Raw genomic sequence first — 26,384 nt, 5'->3', positions numbered from 1 at the left:
TTACAGGTAAAATAATTAAAAATACAATTTTTTTTAGTATGAAAGCCGGTATAGACTTCTAGACAGTTTGAAATATCTACCTGTAGATTTTATAAAGATCAAGCTGTATGTTTGGTACAGCAACTCCACACCTATCGACATACTCGTAAATCGGCCGGATTGAATAATTATATATACATGTAATGCACATATATTATTCGAATTACATTCTTGTTTTGCCGCTTTAGCAAACACTGTTTTAATCGGGATAATAAAAACCTTAAACACAAGCTTACAGCGTTCACATTTGTTTAATGATCCAGACGCTTCCCTAATTACCCTTTTTTGAAGAATGAAAATGAAAGATATATTTAGATGAAATAGTTCCCTAAAGTTAGCACCAATCGGAGGATTCAAAAGACAAACGTATTTTAAATCGCTTTGTAAATGAACTATAGAAAGTATTAGAAGTTACTGTGTTAGAATGCACTTTTTAATGGTTTTAGATGATAGGTAAGTCTATTGAGTTTCTTTGAAGTAAGAGGAACGTAATTTTCAGGTTGCTCTTAGATTATTATTGAAACCTATCAACTGGTAGGTAAAATTCTACCGGAGGAAACTAACTATTTTTCATATTTCAAAAATTAAAATGATTTTTTAATTTTTATTTCTTATATTACTTAAATATACTCGTATGTATAAGTAGAGAAGCAATCGGCTTCTAATTTATAAGTAACCGTGTTTCATGCTATTTCATGATTTACATGTATTAGGGTAAAAGAAACAGAATTGTTATATGTCAATTTGAAAGTTTTCTCAACCTGGTACTCCGCTGGAAATTTTGAGCATCTTCTCTAGTAAGAAAATATTTGTTGGGGTACTTGTTTAACATATTTGGATAGTTTCACTAGGAGTGAAGCAATCGGTTAAACAGGAATGAAACAATTTTAATTCATTTTATGATATATGTTTACACTTATGATATAAGTGTACTGATGTTTATTTATTTTTAGCGGGAGAACGACCAAACATCATTATTAAACGAAAAAAATTAAAAGATATTCGGTTACAGTTTAAGCCTAATAAAACTTTCACTTATTCACAAAACCCAAAAATAAAAAATGCTGACTTTCAATAATCAACGTACAGTAACAAAACACAACACAAAGAGGGTTTTACAACACAAAGAGGGTTGTAAAAGATCCTTCTGAAATATCAAACAAACACAAGTACGTATGAAACCTATTTTTCACGAGAAGGACTGAAATTAATTTAATTGCTAATTTAAATTAATTTAATTAAAATTTAAAATAATTGTGTAGTTTGTTAAAAAAAAAGATAAATACTTTTTGCTGTCATATAGTTGCTAACCAAAAATGTTTTCATAATCAAGGAGAGGTTTTTTGATAATACTGTTATTTAGATCTTAGACATTCTTCAAGTATTTTAACGAGGAAGATTAAAACCGCCAAAATAACCACTGATCTAATACTTATTACGTAAATAAAAAAAAAAAAATTATTTTAGTAAAAATCTAAAAATTAATAAATAAAATGCAAGTAAGAAGACGCACGCCCTTTGACGGTAATCAATACCAGCAAATTTAGATGCCAGCGTAACAAATGGTAACGCAAATAAGTAACAGCCGGTAAATTAAATGTATACGAATTGATCCTGATTGAATTAAAGAACTTCTGTCTGAATAAACCTTGAATAAAGACATTTAAATTTTCTGTTCTGAAGTAGGAATACACCAGTTATCATAACGTACCGACAAAAATATTTGTTTCATTTAACAACGACACTCATCCCGTAAATATTTTGCAAATAAGAAAATTTTGAAATTGCATATTTCTCGCGTAAGCGCGACAGTATTTATACTTGTGTGACAATTTTAGCATTTCTACTTTGCGATCCGGTTAAAATATTTTGTTTTAAATAAATAGATGGATGGACAGATAGACAAATACTTGAGTTCTGCACAATTATTCTACAAGAAACATAAGAATATTTACAATATACCCTTTTAAATCATAAATAATCCGAATTTTAGAATACATATATAAACGGAAGGTTTGCATTTTAGGAGGAACGTAAAAAATTTATTTAATAAAAAAAAATTTAAAGAACGTAATACAAATTTTTGGGGTGTTATGAGTTATTAAACAAAAAGTAATCGATGTATGAAAAGAGTGTAGACTAACTTTTAATCAAAAAGTATAATTACATACGCACGAGAGCGAGCGTGTAGAGCCACCATTCCATGCTATGTGTATTTTGTTGAAAAGTATAGTTTTTATCTAATCACACGTAATTTTTTGTAGTGTAGTACGTTGATTTAATCCACACTACTAGCAATACACGAACATATACAAAACATTCCTGCGTGCAAATGTTCTTTCTAGAATTCTGAATATCTTTGTTTTGCCGAATAACAAAAATATTCTTGCAAATACAATGCGATGGCAATAATGAAGAAGAACGAGTTTAGCGATCTGAAGCATGCATCTCTGGTTCTGTCCACTATTGATATCGTATCTGCCAGATCACACGCAAATAAACCGGTGTACCTTATAGTGTCGTGCTGTATCCGTAAGATAGTTCAACGACCAGTCCGGCTTACAACAAGAGAGAGATTGCATCCGACAGCATGCATATTACTTACATACACACGTGTGTGTGTGTGTGTGTTTTAGACAGTGCACAAGGGTGTAGAGCGTGAAGGGTTATACTGCATAGCAAATACATCTCATGCATTGGACTAATTATCCGCTCTATCGCCTTGTCGACTAGTGACTCATCCTCCACAGTTAAGTTAAGTTCAACAATGTCACTTACGCCTTCACCAACTATAATAAAAACCCAGACATCTATACACTTTATGATAAACGAAAGCTAATTAAAAGTTTATTTTTTTATATATACTGAAAGGGAAATCAAAAACTTAATACTTTTTGTGTATTGATGTGAGTGTGTTACGGTTTTGTTTGCACACAACTCATCTGTTCACAAACATAATATTAAGCGCGCTCGCGCAATTTAAATTCATGTTATTGGCTCAAAATTTTAAGTTATTTTAGCAAAATTCTGGGAAAAGATATTTAAAATTCTCTTACCTTTTACAAATACATTGACAATGAAGAGATTCTTGTACATAAAAAATAAATATCCCTATTACCTCATCGTAGGTCCAAATTTGAGATTGTTCCTTGACGAAAAACCGTATCTCATAAGTCGTTTTGAATGTTGTAATACCCAAATACGAAGAGCCAATCAATTTAAGTTATTTGTGTAAAGGAATGATTCACAATTATATTGAATAAACAAAATATATTGTGTTTTTTAAGATGAAGGAAAGTTATTAAAATAATATGGAATATGCAACAGAACTGTAGTAATTTTTAACGTGTTTATGTAACCCCTTTTGGCATTTTATTCAAACGGGAATCAAACGCGGCACTTTTTATGGGGTTTAAAAAAGATTGTTAATTAAATACAATTATTTAAAACTTATTTATAAGAAATATATTTTTATTACTTCATTAAACATAATATTATAATTTTATTTTGTAAATAAAATTAAGGTTATATTTTTCTTATTTGAAGCCATCGTTTAATTCCATTTGTTGTAATATTTAATTGATATCACTTTTTAAAAAGAAAGTAAGGAAAAGGAAAAAACAAAGAATTTGAAAATAATGAAAATATTTTCATGCTAGTACTTTGTTTAGGAATTATTTTCATTTTTCCTGTTTAGCCTCCGGAATTACCGTTCAGGTATTACTTCAGAGGATAAATAAGGATGATATGTGTGACTGTAAATGAAGTGTAGACTTGTACAGTCTCAGTTCGACCATTCCTGAGATGAATGGTTAATTGAAACCCAAGCACCAAAGAACATCAATATCCACGATCTAGTATTCAAATCCTTATAAAAGTCACTGCCTTTACGAAGACTTGACGCTGGACTTCCAAATCAGCTGATTTGGGAAGACGCGTTCACCACTAGACCAATCCGGTAGGTCTAGGAATTAAATCTAGTTTATTCTGATGTTCCTTGTTAATGGAATGGATGAAGAGTTGCTCCAAGGACAGGAAGCTCTACTAAACATTTTATTCGTTCAAGAACGGCACCCTAACAAAAAAAGGTATTCAGATTTTTTGCTCTCTAAAAACGTTTGCTTTGCTGCTTAGTAGGGGTTAAACGTATTTTTAAGACAATATATAAACAATGAAAACAATATTTTTATTTTGAATATAATTTGAGTAAAATTTTAAGGTAGAAATGGGTACTTTCAATTTTTTAAATGGATTTAAACAATTTTTTGTCAAGGAAGAATCTCGAATTTGGACCCACAATGAGGTAATAGAGATATTGATTTTTTATTTACAAGAATCTCTTCATTGTCAAAATGTATTTGTAAAAGGTAAGAGAATTTTAAATACCTTTTCCCAGAATTTTTTATAGTGTTAGGTGATGCTTACTTAGAAAGAAAGCTGACCTTATCTTTAAAATCAGCTGGAACTACAGTTAGTCAAAGTTTACTTCTAATTAGATTAAATTTTTTAGTCAATAATTATTGGTCGCTTTAAGATTTTTTTTAATTGGTCAGTGTTATAATTGTTTTTCCCCACAGTTTGGGAAATATTTACTGAAAGATAATTTTAGTCCATTCATGTGAACATTTTGTCGTTGTTACACCTCTTTGGAACCAGAACTGATTTGAATACGAACACAGCTCCAAGGGAAAATCAGGGGGAATTCATCTTTCTACTTCTTCTGCCATCTTTCTGCGGATAATTCCGACCAACATCTTCAACACCACGACAGTTTCTGTCAGATCTTAGTCAGACGATAGTTTTGTTGTGCTATCCTGATGTTTTGCTAAACACTGGAAAACTTTGTTCTTTGCTATTGTAAATAGGATGTTTAGTTTGTAAATCTTGCATGAGTAAACACTTTTGTACGATTATGCAATTCTGAACTGATTCGAGGACAGAAAAGGAAGAAGAGAGCAAGGTGTTTAATAACAGGTGTTTAAATTTACAGATTTTTATATTTGAAAAACGGTTGTAGAAAATTCTAATACTTAAATAAGAGAAAAGAGGAATAAGTGTAACTAGAATAAGAAATGCTACAGTAAATTTCACACCAAGAATAAATAAAAAATTTAAAAGCAAGAAATAAATATATTTTTAATATAGAAACATCGGAAGCAACTGTCTAGAGAAGAACAGGCTGGCTTTCGTCCAAATAGAAGCTGCTAAGATCAGATTTTCACTCTCAAACAAATTGGAAGAGCGAATACCCTGCGGGAAGCAAACAGTCATTGTATTCATAGATTTCAAGGTGGCATTTGACAGCGTCCATTGACCAGCACAATGGGCGGTACTTATGTCTGAACTTATGCCTGCCAAAACCATCCAACTATTTAAATAAACGTAGAATGCTTCTAGCAGCCGCTTACGCATCCGTAATGAACTGTCTGATGATTTTCCAATACAAACCGGTGTAAGGCAAGGATGTGTCATCTTCCCTTAATATTCAATACTGTTACCAATCATGCGGAAAGTCTTCAATAGCCGAAACAGTAAGGTGAAAACGGCTATGTGACAGATCTAATGTTTGCCGATGACGGCGCTATATTTATGGATGATGATGCCGAGGCGACAGATGCCCTGTACGACATTGCGAGTGCAGCACAGCCACACGGTCTCAAAATTAATGCTGGAAAAACCAAGCTTCTAACAACTAATAACTCACCGTTTGCTGTTTACTTGGCTGGAATACAAATTGAACAGATTGCCAATTTCAAATACCTTGGGTCATTAATCCAAGAAAAGAGGATTTCATCATTCGCGGAAGTCCGCAGCAGGATTGGCCAGGAAACTGCTAATTTCCAACCATTAGACTGGTGTCTATAGAGGAAACCAAATGTATCCTTGCAGACAAAGATCCGTCTGTTCCGGTCACTCATATTACCAGTCTTGCTATGTGGATCAGAAACATGGACACTAGCGTTCCAAATGCAATGCCTACAGCGACTACTAGGTGTATCACTGTGTGATCGTCTGCGAAATCACACAATCAGGCTCAGATGTAACGAACAACCTGCAATTGAACACGAAATAAAAAACCGCAGGCTGCGGTGGTTTGGGCACGTATACCGACTTCCATACCGTCTCCTATGGAGACAACGACCTGCGCTGTGGAAGATCCAACGAACTGCACCAAAGAAAATTGGGTCAACCGAATTGAGGACGACCTAAAACACCAGAAGGTAAATGTAGTTGACGCATAATCTGCAGCTACCGTCTGGAAACAATGGAATAATATCGTACACAATGCTCGTTTTTCAGCGGCACCCACAACAAAGCACTGGCTCCGAGCTCACTTTCGTTAAGGGATCAAAGAAGAAGATGAAGAAGAAAAATTAAATTAGTCCACTAACTTAAAAATATTCAAAATTGAATATGTATATATATATATATATTAAGTTTTCTATTTCGTTAAATTAAAAAAGTTATATTTGGTAAAGACTTGAAATAGTATTTTTTGTAGACTAAACTTTATTATAAAACTTATGGGTACAAATGTAAGGGTGGAGGAGTAGCAAAGAAACCCTTTTAAATTTTGGATGACGAAATCTTCTTATATAAAAGACAAAAAGCTAAAAAAATATTTATTATATGCAAGTCTGTTCACGTGACATGATTACACGTAGAACTTAGAAAGATAATACACACTAAAATTTTAGTATTAATGTTTGCTTTAAAAATGTTCAATAATATCCTTACGAACTGAGGTAAAATTGCTACAGCACAGATGGAAGACAGGTCGGAAACTGAGAAATCTCAATTAAATCAAGCGGTTTGTACTAGATATTCTATGTTAAATTTTTTATTAAAACCTACTTGAAGAAAAGTATCGTTTATTAAAAAGTATTAATTAAGTTATAGTGTAGTTAAGAGGTAAAAAAGCTCGTATAAACTTTATTTCACACTTTATAAACAATAGCATGAAATAACTCTTTCTCTTTTTATTGAAACCTTATTTTTATATTCTTTTCTAAATTTATTATAAAATTAGTACCCTGAACAACAAACGGTGTATTAAAATATATCATAATAAAAAGTCACTTAAAAAGTCACAAAAAATATGTCTCGGTAAAAATCAATAATCTAAATATTCCTTAATTTTTTTTTCTAAACAATACGAACAATAAATATATATAGGAAAATTTTTTCATTAGTTAATAAAGGAAATTAGAAAAATTGAAGGGACAACAGATAAAAATTAAGATTTGCGGTATTACTTAATACAGTTAATGATTTAGTAAAGTATAAATTTTCATGGTCTGAAAAGAGAACGGCATAATACTATAATGTACTGGTAATATGGAAAGATAAATTTTAGAGAAAGCGTAATAATGAAGCTTAGATTATATCTTAGTTTAATTCTATATGAAATTATTACATCATAAATTAGTTACGTTAAAATCTTATAAAAAATTAATAAAGTAAATTCAAGCGTTACCGCTCCATAGAAAGAATTGACGTTTTTTTTACACCCTAAAAATTTTAATTTTCATCGGACTGAAATGAACTACTTTCATTTTACATTACACTTCGTAAAATCAATTTACACATGAACTCGTAAATAACAATCGATAACTCCTATATTCAATAACTCCTACTTCTATATTGAGAATTTAACTAACAATTGAGCAGCTACTAACGTTAAATATTTGCGATAAGTTTCATGAATATTTGAAGGACACAAATTTATAGAGCTTCTCTTTAATAACTGGAAAAGCAAGATACCGATTTCAGCTAAAATCAATAAACTTCTGACTTTTCATAGACTTAACAAAATGAAAAAAGTTTTTTTGGAAATACTTTCAAACGATACAGCATTTCAGCAACATAAAATAATATCATGCTATTTTATGTTCGTCAATAACGATCCCGACATTATTTATCATTTTTTGACTTACTTGTGGTATCAAAGATTATTTCGATTTCTTGATTGGAAGTAACATAATATATTATATATCACTTTAATATATTTTTTCAAATTATATTATAATATCCGTATAGATAGTGGTAAAATATTTTACGTGTCATTTTTCAGAAAATAATTAGTTTTACTCGCGACATAATTCTTCAATGGCTAAATAAAATTATTATACACATTTACAGCAATATTTGTTTACATAAAAAAGACACGATGAGTTAAATAATAAAAAAGTGGTATTGTGGAAAGAATAATAAAATACATAAATAAAATCTATAGAACGATATATATATATAATATGAAATTAAAATTGTTTAGTCGGCTAAGAATATGATAGGTATTAAACCGGTATACTAGCAGAAGGCGCTCAAACAGTAAGATGATGTGAATTCAGCGTTGTAGAGAGTTATGTTGCAGCCTTCTGTAAAATAACACAAATGAAAGGAGTAAAAAATTTTATATTTAGAATTCGTAGCACACTTACTTTGAACTTCTCCTGGCCTGTATCAGGCACCGGTTGTACAGATGCATGATGACTTTGGCAGTACAATTGCCCTTCTTCAGCCTGCCTTCTGAAAAAAAAACGAACAATAAATGTATTAAAATAAGAACACAAAAATAATGTACTGTTATAATTTATTTATAAACATTATTATAAATTATAAAACTGATCAGTATACTGGCTAAACGAAAATAAAAAAACAAATCCATCCAGTAATATTACCATGATTGTTACATTTTAAATTCTAAGCTAGTTTAACAGATAGGAGGTAGTGTATTAAATATTCTTCATCAGCTAGAATAACGTTACAAAAATCTTTCAAAATGTTTAAAAACTTGCTTGTAATTTTTAGCCGTACTTCAATAAAATTATTGTCATACATTGCATCAGTTTAATTAGTAGGTTAATTTGGATTTCAAAAGATAACATCATATATTGAGAATTTTAATATATTTATAAAATATCAAACAAATTTTCAATCAAACATTTACTATACAAAGTAACGAAATAGTGAATTTTTTGCATAGTGAAGTTTTTAATTTTAATCTTAAGTTTTAACCTTAATTTCCCTCCGTCCGGGGGGATGTTTGCAAAAGTGGTGGTGGAATCAATATTCCATCACTACTTTTGCAAACCGGACCTTAGTAACAGTGCAAAATTTCATCAGTCGGCAATGTCAGGAAGTATGTTAAATTAAGGATGCAAGATTTGAAGACAACATAAAAAAAAATTAAATATTGTGACTTAAAGATAAGCAAGTAAAAATAAAAAGTTTTATTCGAGCTTTTAATTAGAAGTGTATCAAACGAATTTTTGCCTTCTCCCTTCTACGTGATTTCAATACTTGCTTGAATAATTTGAAAAACGCTAAAATTTCTAATAATTATAAAAGTGCTTACAAGATAAACAAATTTGGAAACTTACCTAAATATAAACAAAAACCTTAATGCTCATAACAAATGCTAATATGTTGTATTTGCTTTTTAATAGTCTCAAGTTACGAACCGGACTTACTTCTAGATTAGAAATGTCCAAGGGGTTTAACGTTTCAGCAAACTTGAAAAAAAAATTAAATGAAATTAAAATAAATTAATATTTATTTAAAATATTTAATTCATCTTTAGTTACGTTATGATAATCGAAATATTGAAATTAACCTCAGTATGTTAATTGAAATATCTCTTATTAAGAAAATATTATACATGTATTACAGAAAAGTCGCATGTAATCTGTAAAATTACATAAAAATAACCTATACATATACTTAAAAACATGTAGTTTGTAAGGACAAAATTCGTCCGTCCCATTGGACGTGGCTGAGAAATCAGTAAAGCTTTCCTAAAAATTGATGTTGAAAGGTGCTCGTCAGCAGCGTTTATTCTTTTGATGTATAACATCAATTATTTATTTATATTTCAAAAAGCGGCAATTCTTGCCGCTTTTTGAAATATAAATAAAGTACTACGAACCATTGAAATACCGTAATCGAAATAAAAAAAACTCATTAAATATAAAAAAAGACAGTTACCTAATTTTGTTAATTAGGTTGACACAGCAGAGGGGAAAACAAAGGTATTTTGAAGGCGGCCCACATTTAGGTTAGGTTAAGTTGGCGATATTGCTCAATAGGAAAAGGGAATAATGATGGTAGTACCGATATTTTCATACTACATAATACCACGTGCGTGTTTGCAATGAATTTTCTTGTGCTAACATAAAAATTATTAAAATTCAGCTTTTAGCTTCAAGTAGATCAGTACTCTTACAGAAATTATTTTCTTAAAACATTAATGTTATTTTTCACTAGCTTGCAAATAAATATACATTTTACCAATTATAGATCATAAAACTTATTTATGAATATTTTTAAACATAATTCTTTAGTGGGTTTTAAGATTTTAGAAAAAAATACCTAAAAAATAATGATACACTACATAAACAAAGGAGACTGTGAATCTTCCAGCAGAAAAACTATGAACATTAAAAAATAATTTTTACGAATGAAACATAGACAATGAAATTTACTTTTCTATGAAATACTTTTAAAATTGAAATATATTTGTTTTCTTATTTATATATGTAACATATTACCACATAACATATTAAGCAATTCACTTTATATTTTTCTATTGTGAATAATAGTAATATAATTTGAAAATTTCAGCCATGTACGATGTGATTCGTCTCGGTACGTAATCGAATTTCTGGGCTTTCAGTTTATTAGGACAAGATTTCTCTTGTATTATTTTTCCTGAAACTGGTATTGTGATTGATTTTGTGTTGAAATATGTTCATTCACAAAAACCTTTATAAAGAAAAGATTAATAATTTTATATTATTAGATTTTATTGAAAAATTTTGATGTTGGATTTCTTGAAATTTACATGGTTAAAGAACAGTTAATCTTTAACTTATTGAAACATTTTTGTTCAACCATATTTTGGGAAAGACAGCTTAGAAATATTTAAAAAATTATATTAAAACATTCTGAAAAAAGTAAACAATTAAGTAAAATTATTAGTTGTTGTAAATCTTTTACTGATAATAAATAACACTACGCATCAGTTTCATTAATAATGATCAATAAATAAATTATTAACCAAGTAATTGAGGATAATTTATCACATTTTAAAATATTTTTTATAAATAACCTCTTAAAAAAAAAATCAGTTAATATGAAACCATTGGAGATGTATTTAAAAAAATTTGGTTGGCATAGAAAGATTGTTACAATCTAAAAGAATTAAAATAGATCGCCAGACTGTTAAGCTAGCAATACAGCATCAGCTGGTCGATCGGTTTCGTTAATCTCTGAAGATACATCTAAATATCTCTTAGAGCAAAAAAGGATAAAGATTCACGTCATTATCAGAAACTAATATTGATCACATTCTGTAGCAAAAGAAAAAGGTACAGGCAAAATAAATTAAGGTGATAAATTGAAATATTAATGATTTCATAACAAATTTTATTAGTGATGTACGAATATAATTTAAACAAAATTTTCTCAACGTTCTGCTGTAAAATAAAGACGATTTTTTTTCTATTAAACAAAAACATCAAATCTAAACTTACTGATATAGCATATAATCTATTTCAAAAATAATACTTTTGAGTATTGACTGGAAAAACTAAATTTTTCCTTCATGAGCAAATTATTAAAGGTAATAATAAATTAGTAATTTAGAAAAATAATCTCAATATGTTTAGTTTCATAAAACCCTTTTTATGTTATGATTAAGTTCTGTAAGTATAACGAAGAATTTGAGGTGGTACTGGTAGAACTTAAATTCTAATTACGAATTATAGACTACTGTTAAAAATGGAAACACAATTTCAATAAATAAAAAATTCCTTTCAGCACGCCTGAAGATGGAGGTAGATTTCACCGGTGCTAAGTAGGGGATAAAAGAAGATTTACATCTTAAAGTTAAGAAAAACTTAAAATTTATTCAGTACAACAATGGTTACATGTGAAAATAGTTTCACATGCATATGACAAGCCCCATCTTCTATCAATTTCAGCAACATTTTGGTCACCCCTTGCCATAAGGGTTGGTCATATCAAAACTTGTTTCATACAAATGTTTTAGGTAATGTTTAGAGGACTAACGTCCACTTTAAACCGATTCGATACTGTGTCTATTAAGGGAGATATGATTTTTTTTTGTCTTCGAATCCATTTTTTCCACCCCTGGATCAATGGTTGGTGATATCAAAAAAACTTTACTTACATAAGTTTTAGGCCCTTAAACGAATTCGATATTTTACTTAATAAGAAAGTAACAGCGATATCTTGTTTTTTCGAAAAAGCTTCCCCATTTCCACTTCCGTGGTCCGATTTGCCCATTAACAAACTCGACCGAGATTTTGGGGTCGTTATATTTTATGTATCAATTTGAAAGTGACGGGTAAAATTACAGCAGTTATCACGTCCACAAGAAAGTGAAATGTATATATAAAATTTTGAACTGACGGTGGTTTTGTGGTCTGGGGGATGTGAAACGCGAAGATATGTCGAAATTTTCCGGAATTCGAATCATGGTACCCATTACAATAGGTTGTTTTCTTATAAAATCTACCTAATACACATTTTCGTTTTAAAATACTACATTAATTCTGTTAGTAATGATTAAAAAATATATTGTTAATTAATATAGGAGTGCTGATAACAGTCCCAAAAATATCATATTTTGTATGTGTGTGTAAACATTAATGTAAATTATCCTCTAACAGACTATTTAAAAATGTGGATTAATTTCTTTTTAATAATAGGATATTAAACTATTGTTTTTTAAAACCTTAGGTGGTAGTTTCTGAATATTTCCCTGAAACAGTTACCAACATCTAATTAAAATATTAGACCTTGTAAAGAAGATATGTCATATCAAAATTAAATCACGTTCTATGAATATACATAAATATGATCTGATGTAAGAGTAGCTTCAGATTACAAATTAAAAAATAAGATGTAGAAAGCTTGAGCCAGAATATTTTATTTTGAAATTTAGTCTACTTTGTAAACGCATCTTAACGGAAATCGAATTATTCCACACTTGTAATTAAGTTCTTTTCTAATGGTAAGCAATTATACAAATTTACAATAAAAACAAAAATTATATTAATTTATATTATTTGCTTAGGTGAATTATTAAAATTTGTAATATTTATTTTTAAGAGACGATTTCAATATATTTTTAAACATGTAAAGTGAGCAACGCAGCAGTTAAATCATTATAATTGAAGTTCATGCACAACACAGTTGGTTTCAATAAAAAAAAAAAAAAAAAAAAAAAAAATGTATATACTACCATTTACAAGCTAGTTATTATGCAGTTTGACGTCAGTACTTCGAATGAAGGAGCATAAAAACGACAATGTGTCACGCTAGACCATCTTGTTTTCTAGCGGATCTCTATTGATTGTTATGCAGTCCAGTGCACTGTATAAATCATTATTCAGGAATATGCAAAAAATTTCAGCTTCTCATTTTGTTAAAAACAAGTTAGTTTCATAAGATCTTATAATTTGTTAAAAAAAATTTGAGTAACTGAATGTTTGCTCTCACTAACTTACGTAATGAAAAAAAAAAATCGCATTCAAGAATTTTCAGTAATTTCCAGTGTTTTAGAGGTTGCGTGTTCTAAAATTAACACGGTTAAATAAATTAGTATATGTAATATTTTCTTTGAAACTTTGAACGATTTTAAAACTTTCAAAATCGTTCACATTTATACCTTTCACTTTCACATTTATACCTGAAATAATACTAAAACTGAAAAAAGTTATGTTAGAAAAAAAAAATTATACTAACCAACGCATGGGTGGTGGAACTAATTAAGGCAAAATTTCATATACAACTAGACCCGAGTTTTACAGATTTCATTCCTGTTTTTAAACAAAGAAATCAAACTAAAAAGATGTAATATTAGTTTTCTAACAAAAGAAAGATGGAGTTTCCAATAAAAGTTTAAAAAATATTATAGAAACACACTGAAAAACATGTATGTTCCACAATTTTTCCGTTTAGAAATCTATCCTAAGGTGCACCGTGATTTATACACGAGTAAAATATATATATATATACACGAGTATATAACATCACCTTTATCGGGAATACTTCATCTCTCTAGATTGTTGGAACTAAATGTCAAAATTTTAAAAATGTTTTTTTAAACAATATCCTATATTCTTTTTTTTCAACTTCTGTGACAGACTATTTTGAAAATTTCTACTATAGCTGCAATACAAATAAAAAAAAAATGTAAGCAAGCAAATGTAAGATTTATATCAAAGAAATGAGAGGAAGAGAGCTCTTGAAAAGTAATAAAAATAAGGCGCGATATTTATTTATAATGATATAGAATGAACATAATAATATATATTATATTATAGCTATATAATACAGTAAACTATAATAATACTATAACATAATTAAAAAATTTACAATGTTAAATAGCTAAACATTAAAACAATAAACTGATATTAATATAATATTATTTTTTATTTATGTTATATGATGTTAATTTAATATTACAGAGAAATAATTCTTAATTTTAATTGCACCTGCAAATCAATTCCTTAAAAAAAATTTCCTAATTTGTGTCTTGTAATTTCAATTGTATGTTCATTCTTATACAGCTTATTAAAGCAGGATATGTTAATAAAATCTCAAACGCATCACTTCTAAGATAAAACAGATTTCCCTGTACAAAAGGAACAATCAGAAAGAGTCAATAAGAATATATGTAATAAAATAGAAAAGAATGATGTATTCCGAGGTTGAAATGTCGGGTCTAAAGTTGTGTTTTAATTAAAATCCACTTACTGAGTTCTTTAAAAAATAATCGGCTTTTCAGAACTTCTGAAAAAATCCAAAAGCAAATAAATTTTTCTTCTCCTGAAAACAGTTCCAGCGATTGATTTTGATGATAATATGGAATACATAAAATCTCTTAAAAGTAACAGGATTTATAATATTAATTCCAAGGAATTTTCAGGAAATTATGTTTCAGTTAAGCAACAGATTCATAGAAAGAAGTGAGTAGTAAAGTTTAACAAGACTTTTTTAAAATGAAGTGAAATAAAATATTTTATAATAGCAATTCTATTTAACGTAATTCTTTCGTGTAATTCCCTATTTCAGTTTAAACGACTTTAAAATACAACAGAGTTCATTGTTCTATTACCCATAATCTTTATACAACACAATTGAAATGACAAATAATCGTGTTTCCGGCAAGTAGAATTACTTTATTGCGCTTTGTGTTGTTTCCTTACAAAACGAGCCACAACACGATGTTCCTGCGGCCAAATCCCATTTCGTTCTTCTAACTGTTATATCGATACCGCCCCATCTCGCAACGGAGCATCAATAAGTAACAATATTGCGCAGGACCGGCATTGATTTCTATTATAGTATTTTATTTTTCATATGAAACTGTAATTCTAGGGCGTAAACTAATACTCTTACGCTATTTTTCTGTTAAGTAAATATATCTGATACCCTTGTCGAAAAAGTTACAAAATGTACAGTTTTGCTATATACCTTCTTAAAAGATTACGGTGCTTTTATCTCTGCATTCTGATTCTATTATTAGTAAAATTTGTTGTGAAAATAGGAATTTATGCGACTTTCCCGTTCAAGAATAACCGTTATTAAACACAAAAATATTCAGAAATTATATCTATCATCCCTATAATTCATTTTTTCATACTCAGAAATCTTAATATACACAACAGCATACTATTATTAATAAGGGAATTTAATAAACCACAAACTCTAAGTAATAAAAAGGGTTTCAACTACTTTTTTGTAATTCATAGATGTATTTTTTGAAGTAGTATCAATAATTTAATCAGGCCTGCTCTTTTATTTCGCATTTTCCTCTTTGTATGTGTATGTCTGTGAATGTGAACAGACGGTATGGTTGGAAATGGAGATCAAATCGTGTTAATTTCATGGACGGTATGAAGTTTTTTTGTTTAAATTACGGAACTATATTAACACCAGATGTTAGTAATTATTTCCAATCGTTAATAGCAGTAACTTATACGGCACCCAGTATTCAAAATACCAGTTTGATCTATTGGTGAACTCGTCATCGTAAATCAACTGATTTCGAACTCGAGAGTTCTACGGTTTAAATCCTGGTTTATACGGATTTGAATACAAGTTCATGGATACCGATGTTCTTTGGTGGTTTATTATTCGTATTTGGAAAATGGATTTTTCCACATTTTTTCAGTAAATATCATTAAATCAAATACTTTATTTTACAAATAAAACAACATTAAGTTTTCCACAAACAACTTTTAATTCATTCATATAACTCGTGTGTGTGTATATATATATATATATATATATATATATATATATATATACACGAGTATATATGTATTTGCTTTTATAATCTCACAGTTATTGTTTTATTATGTAGTATAACAAGCCTACTTCTCGACAATGTATTTATTAACTACACTAATTTAAGTAAAATAATTAATTTTAAGCAAATGAATGAAGAGAAATAGATTTATGAGTGGTTTCAAAGACAAAGATGTGTTAAAAAACATACGGTGCAATTAAATTTTACATTTGCATACAAATTAATTCGCTGTTAATTGCAATAACAACAAAAAGAAGGAAAAATATATGAGAGAATTTAGTTTCAATTTTGTTCTAAATAATATGCTGCAAATAGTTGCTAAGAAAACTGCAAAATTGTTAAGGTAATTATTATAGTTACCGACGAAAAACGTAGAATTCGCTCCCACTTCAATTACGGCTAAGCTACGTGATACAGCTTTTGTGTTTTCCTAGATATTCTTAATTATACCTACACGCTCCCTAATCTATTTACAAACTTTAATGCGAATTTATTTTTAGGCAAGACTTAACTGTTTTAAATATGTATGAGGGAGCGATTGTCCAAGCGTTATTTCATTGTAAAAATTATTTTTAAAGAGGAAAAATGTGAAAAAGTTTCCTTTGTTTATAAAATGTATTTTCATTTATTCACTTAACATGTCCTGTTGCGGCTTCACCCGCGCTATATGTTGTACAACTTGAAAACATTGAAATATATTTTTTAGTAATTACGTGTGGGCTGTTCTAATTAAAGCTATTCACAAATTAACGGATTAAAATAAAATGTTAAAATTATGAAATATAAATACATATGAAAATATGTAATATATTTTCATATGTATTTAAATACTTTCAATACCAGGTTGAAAGTCGAATCTGTTCTAATTATGTATATTGCTTACCCTGATCTAAGTCCAATATATTGAAATCTTCAGAGAGCTACTTTACTCAAGTGAGGATGAATTTTAGTGGTCGCAGTCAAATTAAACAATAACATTAAATTGATTAAAATATACATTTTTTAAACAACCAATAATCATAAGAAATGTATTATTTATGTAAATGTGATATATATTACATATAAATGAAATTGTGCTGGTTAGAGCTTTGTAACAAATTTTTATATTTTTTTTCTTACTATATGGAACGCTTATTGTTTATCACCTATTGTCTATTACATATATTTAACATGTATTTTTTTTTAAGAAAATTCTAAAATAGAAAAAGAATTTGATAATAGAAATGTAGTGTCTTATTTTTTTCGATATCAGTATCGTTTTGTTAAAAAGTTATATTACAGATTTTTTTTGTTTTTTTGAGCGGAAGGAATGATATCTGCGAGACTCTTACCGTACGGTTTACAATTTAATTGTTTTTTTTATATCACTGCGTTTTGTTATATTACTCTTTCATGAATTAATGATTGTTATCTTATGGATTTATTATTAAAATTTATTGCCTTTGAACAAAAAATTTGAATTTCACGGCCAATTTTTTTTTGTTGATAGTCAAATCATTCACTTCATACCATATTTTTCATTTTTTAATTAAACTAGTATTATGACCTTTACGAATCAAAAATCCGTGATGTAATATTGCACTTATTACTTTGTTAAGTGTAACCCTAGATTTTTATAGTTAAATTCGATTTTACCAATCGAATTTGTTTTATTTATTCCTTTTATAATAAAAAATAGTATAATCTTTTGTAAACTAGTACGTTTACTTTTTTTAAAGAAATGAAGGGAATTTAAAAAATTGTTTCATCTTCAGTACTTTCATTTATATAACAGCATTTACTATCAATGCAAGCTGTAGTATATTTTCTTTTAAATTTTATTATTTCACGTACATTATCAAGTTTTTGTACGCTACCTGGTACTATAAGGTACTGCTATCTAGCCGCGCGATTAGTAAAGGTACATTAAAAAAAATTAATAAAATGATATATTCGAGTCCCGCGGTTCCTCAAATCGAAAAAAGTTGTCTAACAAAATTCGAGGTTTTTTGAATGTGATTTTTTATTACTGTTCTAATTGAACTGAAATATAATGTTTTCACGCTTATTTTACACCAATTTTCATTTCACTCTTAGGTTAGGTCATATTTAAACCTGTAAACGCAGTTCACTGACTACGTCGCCTCTTACCAACGAAGTTCTAACGAACTCCGTGATAATTTCCCCGGAGGGAAAGAAAACTATGAAGTAAAAAATGGATTATTAAATCTAATTTAACTCTAAGGAATCTCCGCGTAATGTTTAATGTTTATTTTTTTAATGACTTCCAAAATTACGAAAGGATTTATTCAAATAGTAATGAAAAAAACATGATAATGATAATTTATTAGATAATTCATATAATTAATTTTAAGTCACGCTGAATATTATTAAAAACTAAAATGAATTTCCAAAAAACTAATAAAACAGCAACACTAAAAATATAAAGTACTATTTCTTTTATCACTTCTTTTTTATAGATGTAGAGTTTAATAAATTCTTTTCTGATACCTCTATCGGCAATAATATTGACTTACTTCAAACTAAACAATCTAACTTGAATAATTTCGTAGATACAGTAATTCGTTTAATAATTTTCTATTAACTTTAAGATTACCACCATAATTTCCCTCTTTTTGAAAGGTTTTTATTTGATTTATTAAACATAAACCACTTTATCTTTTATTGATATCTTCATAATTATTTTTATTTTTAAATGCATAATTGAATTAAAATTTCACCTAAACTTCAGCGTGGTTTTAAAAGAAAAACGTTGACTCGTACGGCTATTTTTCAATGTTTTGGGAATGTTTAAAACTACAAAAGAATTACATTTTTTATTTCTTATATTTTTGAATAGCATTCGAAGGTGTTTTTGTACCCCTGAATCTATATAAGAAGTACATTACTTAACGAGAACAGAATAATAGTTGAATAGCATTCGTTGTGTGGATTATAACTAATAACTTAAAATTTGATTAAAACCGTTGCATTGCGATTCTCAGTTAGACGTACAATTGTTAACCACTGGTCAGCATTAATTTTCGCTAACTCTAATAATAATAGTATTTCTGTTGTCCCTAGTGTAAATTTTTAGGCCGACCTAAATAATATATTTTCGTGGAGTTACAAATTGACTTTGTTTTGCAACAAGAACGAACCATATTGATTTGCTTTGAAGCCGCCTAATTAAAAGTTTTTTTTTTGTCTTCAGTCATTTGACTGGTTTGATGCAGCTCTCCAAGATTCCCTATCTAGTGCTAGTTATATGAAAATACAGAGAGCCACATTTTCTTGGAAAAAAAGCAGCTGTAGTTTTCCATTGCTTTCAGCTGCGCAGTACTCAGAGGACTGAGTGATGTTGATATGGCCGTTTAAGTCATTCTGACTCACGCCCCTAACAACTACTGAAAGAGCTGCTGCCCTCTTTCAGGAATCATTCTTTAGTCTGGCTCTCAACAGATACCTCTCCGATATGGTTGCACCTTCGTTCCAGCTACTCTGTATCCCTGAGAACTCAAGCCCCCTCACCAACGGCAAGGTCTCATGATTCATAGAGGAGGTTAAAACTAAAATAGGGTGGTTATTAATTAAATGTGTCATTTGATTAAATGTGTTAATTAAACGCGTGGTAAATTAACTAAATTTAGCGTGGTTATTAATACCTACAAATATTCCCGTCTAAAAGAAAATATTTCATCTTGAGACAATTGGAAAAAATCAGAACGAGTTTTTAGGATGTGCAAAAGAATGTGCTGTGGGATCTTAGATCAGTACAGGTATTTGGGATCGACGTACGATATCAAATGAAACATTGTGATGCGCCTTTACATTTCCATAAGTGCAACATTGTTCAGCATAAAATTGCAGCTTAAATTGCACAAAATTTCAATATATCTTTATTAGGCTTTATTCTCAATTACAGAAAAATTAATTGGAAAAAACTCAGAGGAAGCCTAACCAAATGCATCGCAAGTCAAGGTACAGATCTTGAAATTTCCCATTCATGGAACGAAGGATGAAATAATGAAGATAGATAAATATAATGTTGGACAAGCAACAATGGAGCTCCAGAAAGCATGGAAGCCTCTAAAAGAGGGGGCAAACAGTGTAACCGCCCAAAACATTTTAGCGGGAAGTGCATGAAGTCTCGACTCTGATGCAATGCTCACCGCACCATTATCTGACACCAGCAATAAAGTATCCTCCGTGATTTACTGCGAAGAATCGGTAGATTTCATCTCCGAGGCCCAGACACCCTAGAACAGTGGTGGAGGCCTTCAGGACAAAATGGATGGCCAAAGGATAAACCTAACCGATAGATAATATAGATGTAGTTAGGCTTATCCGTTTTTGGACGAATTTTCATTAAGAATAATTTTTTAAGTACTGCCGGATTATTAAACCCATTTTGACAACATTTCTTTGAAATGGAATTATTTTTTTAAGCGGCAAGGAGCCCATACAGCCTTATAATCTTGTTTTTTTTTTTGTTTTTTTTTTTGGTGTTTCTAATTTCCTAGTCTATTCTGCCTGATCTATCTGACAAGACTAGTGATTTTTTGGAGGAAAAGAAATTATTTCTTTTTTTGTGTGGAAAAAGGGCTACTGAAGAGCAATCGATGTCCGCAACACCAAAAAAAGAAAAATTAAAAGATTTTAAGACCAAGTTACTAAATATAAAACTAGTCCATTTGCTTTTATTGAAGCAATGCTACTTTACTGATTAGTTCTAACCTAATACTACAAAAAAATAAAAAATAAAGAAAACTGTACATTGTTAGACTACTAATTTAATTTGTACATAAATACATACTTAAATATTCAGTCTTAACTGCTTAAAAATTATTTTATTCTGTATAGATTACTAATTATCCAAAAAAAATTCCACCACCATTCATGTAATTATTATATTTGTGTAATTGTATGGACTGTTAAAATTTATCTATTTTTATTCAATCATTTTTATTTTCAGTATTGCTTTAATGCTGTTCTAATGTGTAATATTCCATGGTTTCCTTTGCTCCTTCCAGAAATATGTTACAACAGTTCTATTTAATATCCGTGGAATATCATTCCTTACCTATCGTTTAAGTGTGATCATATAAGGTACAAAACTATATAGAAATTTATATAGATCCAGAAGATTTATATAATCAATATAATATGAACAGTGATATATATAGTATGCAATAATATTATGATTGGAGTATTTATTTGACAGTACGTGAATGCTGTTATTCAGAAAAATATTTTAAAATAACTAACTACCATAGCTTAACATGTATAAGAAATATGTCGTTTATACCCAATGATAGAAATTTTGGTTCAAATGGGGTGTAACTATCATGACATCCGCCTTCATAAAGTAAACACCTCTTTAATTCTAATCTTTTTGAATTAATCTGGGAGATAATTAATGAGCATGACTTCATCTAAGACAATAATTTCTTAATTATTAATGACTTCATTTGTTTGGGAAAAAATAGATGACTTCGACTTACTAGTATTTTTATTGATTTACAACCAGTACTTGTATTTCGTGCTTCCAGAACCTAGTAGATCAAGAAAAGGTTTGTCTTTTTACCTAATATTTAGAATAATTTCCAGTTACTATACATTGCATGTAATAAGATAACTGTGCCTTTAAACAAGTAATAGATGTTTTATGGATTTAGGACAATGAAACCCTCCCACAGAAACTGTATTGTCCCAATTAGTTTGGTTTACATTAAATTAGTTAAAAATAATACAAATTATAAACGCATTTTATTTAATATTATTCTTGAATAATTTAAAATTATACATTATTTAATAAGTTATAATTATTAAATAGTTACAAATAATTTTTATAATTTGTTTGCAAACAAAAAGTGATCAGAGTAAACTTTTAAATACGGTTTTGATGTCAATACGTATTTAAAAGAACTGATATTTGAAAATAATTTTTCGTTCAATTCAGAATGTTTAACTTACTCGTAACCAAGTTAAATTACTACAATAATATATATATATAAGCTTATTGTTCTCATAATAAATATTATTAAAAATATCAATCTACATTGCTCAAAAATCATCAACTTAACATTGCTGAAACGACACTAATTTATTTTTAAATACAAAATGTCTTTTATATACATATAAAAAATAAAAAATCTTAAAGATTCACGGGTATTAAAATACTTTTTATTTTCACCAAAAGAAAACTATACCTAGCATTAAAGTCCTTATCGACAGTTAAAAAAATAAAGTTTTCTGGATGCAGGAGCTATTAACCAATATTTCTTCCTTAATGATCTCGCCACATAATCTTGAAGCCTGTCCGTGGAATATAGAATTGAAATTTTGTAGTGTATGAAAAATACCAGGCCTGACCGGGATTCACACCCGTAACCTCCGGATGAAATGCCGAGACGCTACCACTACGCCACGGAGATCAACCTAATGAAATGATAAGTTTGTTCCAGCGTAACTTAACTACTACCTAAAAGTAAAAAAAGAACTCCATATTGTAACCTACTTTTAATTATTGAAACGCCAAACCTATACCGTATTTGATCAATGTAGTTAACATATCTACTGAAGTTATCTTCATTTACATGCTACAAAATAATTTTTTAGCTGTAAATATAAAGCAGGAAATAATCTTAATTTAACTAATACGTAAAAATCGGCTGTTTTGCAACATTTCCATTTCATAGCTCCATGCTCAGTCTTAAATTTGTACAGAAATTACAGAAAAAAGAAACTTTTCGAGCATGTTAAATGTTGTTTCTTCTTTAAAAAAATATAAATCTTTAGATTTTTTAAACGCTGAGATGTTTTTAAATATTTTGTATAACTGATATTGAAAAACTTTATTTCCCTTCATGATGAGTTTTCTATAGTGGCAAGATGGGTAGTTATTTTTTATTTAATGAGAGATTTCATAATCCATGCTTACACGCAAACATATAGAGATGTAGGGTAATAGATATTTGTAAGATTCATAAATTAAGATTCATGTAATTATCGGAAATGAACTTCCGCTACACGAAAAAAAGAAGTTTCTTCAGTACAGTGTACATATATATGGTATGATATGGCAGAAGACACACGGTATTACAAAGTGTCCATTACTTAATAAAATATTGCAATTAAAGAAACTTTCATTACGGATGATATGGATGACTTTAATTCTAAATTCATTGTTAATTAGTTATTTTCACCCTCACACATAGCTGAAAGTGCGAAGGAAGAAGTGATATAAGAAAATCCTTCAACGTTAAATTAATTGATTTATAGTAGAGAGTTTTCGATGTAGTAATTACTCGAACACTTATCACGTGATAGCCGCTGTACACTATATTACACTGTTATTTTACTTCATAATGGGTTGTATTACACGAAGATAACTTATATTTAATACGAGATTATATACAACTTGAAATTTTCAGATAAAATTTTGTGTAAAGATTAGTGTAATAAAAGTATTTAGCGATTATTAATCTTTTATCATTATTAAGTAAAGATAAAATGAGTAAAGAAATAAGGACGAATATAAATAATCTGATGTGGACACCACATGACTTCCTTGTACGCCTATGAAATTACATATACATATTTTCTGCTACACTTCATTTAAACTTATTTCATTTGAAAGTGAGATACGACCCTCCAATTTTTTAATGAAGTGGACAGTTACACAATTGCATAGTGGTGGACACCACATTGTATCACAATTTTTTGTGGTTTCCGTATCAGCATTTTATATTAATTTTGTTTCACGGTGCTCAAGAAGTGTGGAGTAAGTGAGATCGTGTCGGATCCGTAACTTCGGTTCAAACCCGACTTCATATGTGTATGTTTAAAAAAAAAATTTTTTTATTTAAACGTATTGATTTATTAACCTCTGTAAAATTTTTTTCAATTATAATGAAAAGTACATAATATTCTATTTCACTAATAACTTCTGATTTTTTTACATTTATTTTTTTATTGTTATTTAATTATTATTTACTGTAAAACTTTTCTTTTAATCGGAGGTTAATAATTATTAATAAATAAATATATTTAAATTTAAAAAAAGTTAAAAAATAATATATGTGTATGAAGTCGAATTCGAATCGATGTGTCTTCCCCTTGTAAGATCCAAATATTTAATTAATTAAAATTTTATTTTGTTATAACTCTGGAACCAATGAAAATAAGTACCACTTATGATATATCGTTAAAAAGCTCTCAATGAGGGCTTATTACTGCAATTAAGAAAACGTCCAAAATCTAAATCTTCAGATTTTGGGCTTATTTGTACATTTTTGGTCAAGTCGATTGCAATAAAAAGGGAAGGTGCACAACTAGATGTTACAACAGTCCTAAATCCAAAATTTCAACATCCTACGGCTAATCGTTTTTGAGTTATGCGAGATACATATTACATACGTACGCACATACATACATCTCTAAGCATGTCTACGTACAAACGGCACGCCGAAACTAGTCAGAATGGATTCAGGGATGATCAAGATAGATATTTCTGTTGAAATCTGAAAACCTAAATTTTTCGCCATCACTATTCTTCCTTTACTTGGTAGAAGGAAGTAAAAAAGGTAAAATCAGAATTAAATCGTCCGTCATTAAAATTTTGTTGCTGAAAATTTCGATTATCTATTTAAAAAAAATATAAATTGATTCTGGTGACGTTATTTAAACAATCGATCATTCTTTTACATGACAGATAGAAATAAAGCTTACAAGATGCAACTTTTTGCAGATTCTTCCGTTATATTTTTAATACTTTAAAGCCTTTAATTACGGTTATATAACACTGACTAGTTAAATACTTATGATTTAAGGGTATAACCGAATAAAGATGATTTTTAAATGAATACTATAAGAAATAAAGAAAACATTTTTTATAGTATGTAACATAAACTAATAATTAAATTATTTCTGTGTATAGAATATCTTGTACGAATGGATAGTATACAAATTGATACTGTGTACTTTTATAATCCACTACTATGAAAATAGAATCTTACCTAAATTACTAAAATACACCGAAGTGCATCAAACTTTTGAAAACGGTGTTTGAGTTAATGCATGTATACGAAAGGACATAAATATTTGGTTTTAAAAATTTTGGTTTAATGCCTGCTTATAACAGATGAAGTTCTTCTACTTTTATCGCAAGTATTTTTTGTGGACACATAAATAATGAGATTGGGATAAAAAATTTAATAAGAAATTTGTAATATATATGATTCGTAAAATAAACATAAAAATATTTATATTTATCTTATTTTTTTTTATAAATATAAAAGACAGACTGAGAAGAAGTTGGATGTATTTTTAGTTTGCCTTAAAGCTTTTAGAATACTGTATTGAAAGTGTGAGCAATGATTAATGAAATGTTTGAATAATAAAGAGTCCTTTAGTAAAGATTGGCTGACGTACATAGCAACTACATTTGTTTTTTGTTCGAAACTCCATTTTTTCAAAGGAATTCTGTTTGTAAGACACATATTTTAATTTATTCATTAAAAATTGTCGCTTTTTATCAAATCTAATTCAATCTTGCACACATTGTTAGTTTCTCGATCAGTAATTTAAATGAAAATGACGTCACCCTGATTACCAAGAGGAGTAGCATTCCAGAACGGCCTCGTCCGCAGATGTCTATCGTGTCTGTTTTAAACGCAACAGTGTCGTGACGTCTTCAGAAAAAAACATTACCGTGTGAACAAAGTTAAGCTCCTGTCTTACTTTTTACATCCTACAGGAAGTTCTTAATTAAAAAACATTATTCTTTCCTTCTTTTTATTCTTTCACATCGTATTTAACGACATTTCTCCCCTTTCTTCGTAGTCTTGCCGCAAGCACTTTATAATCCTTTTAATAAAAGCACCCTTTTGGTATGGCCACTCGCTAGCCAGTGGAACAAATATTAAGTGGTCTGCCTGTTGTGGAGGGGTTGCCTATAGTTCTCTTTCCTGAATTCGTTGAATTTGCATACATTTTAATTCGTTTACGGTAGATTAAT

General features: G+C 29.0%; 1 protein-coding gene across 6 annotated transcripts in view; it reads right to left on the bottom strand.

Annotated features, from left to right (window-relative positions):
* The window catches only part of RapGAP1 (Rap GTPase activating protein 1), a 753,456-nt gene that overhangs the window by 342,674 nt on the left and 384,398 nt on the right, over window positions 1-26,384 (bottom strand). For all 6 annotated transcript variants that reach the window (XM_075373977.1, XM_075373968.1, XM_075374012.1 and 3 more), the window contains exon 2: window positions 8,481-8,568. In XM_075373977.1, the coding sequence (XP_075230092.1) occupies window positions 8,481-8,568 (88 nt within the window). The remainder of the gene's footprint in view (window positions 1-8,480; window positions 8,569-26,384) is intronic.

The sequence above is a fragment of the Lycorma delicatula genome, chromosome 1 (genome assembly GCF_047948215.1).
Source record: "Lycorma delicatula isolate Av1 chromosome 1, ASM4794821v1, whole genome shotgun sequence".
NCBI classification, from domain to species: Eukaryota; Metazoa; Arthropoda; class Insecta; order Hemiptera; family Fulgoridae; genus Lycorma; species Lycorma delicatula.
This window is presented reverse-complemented; position numbering and strand designations above follow the sequence as displayed.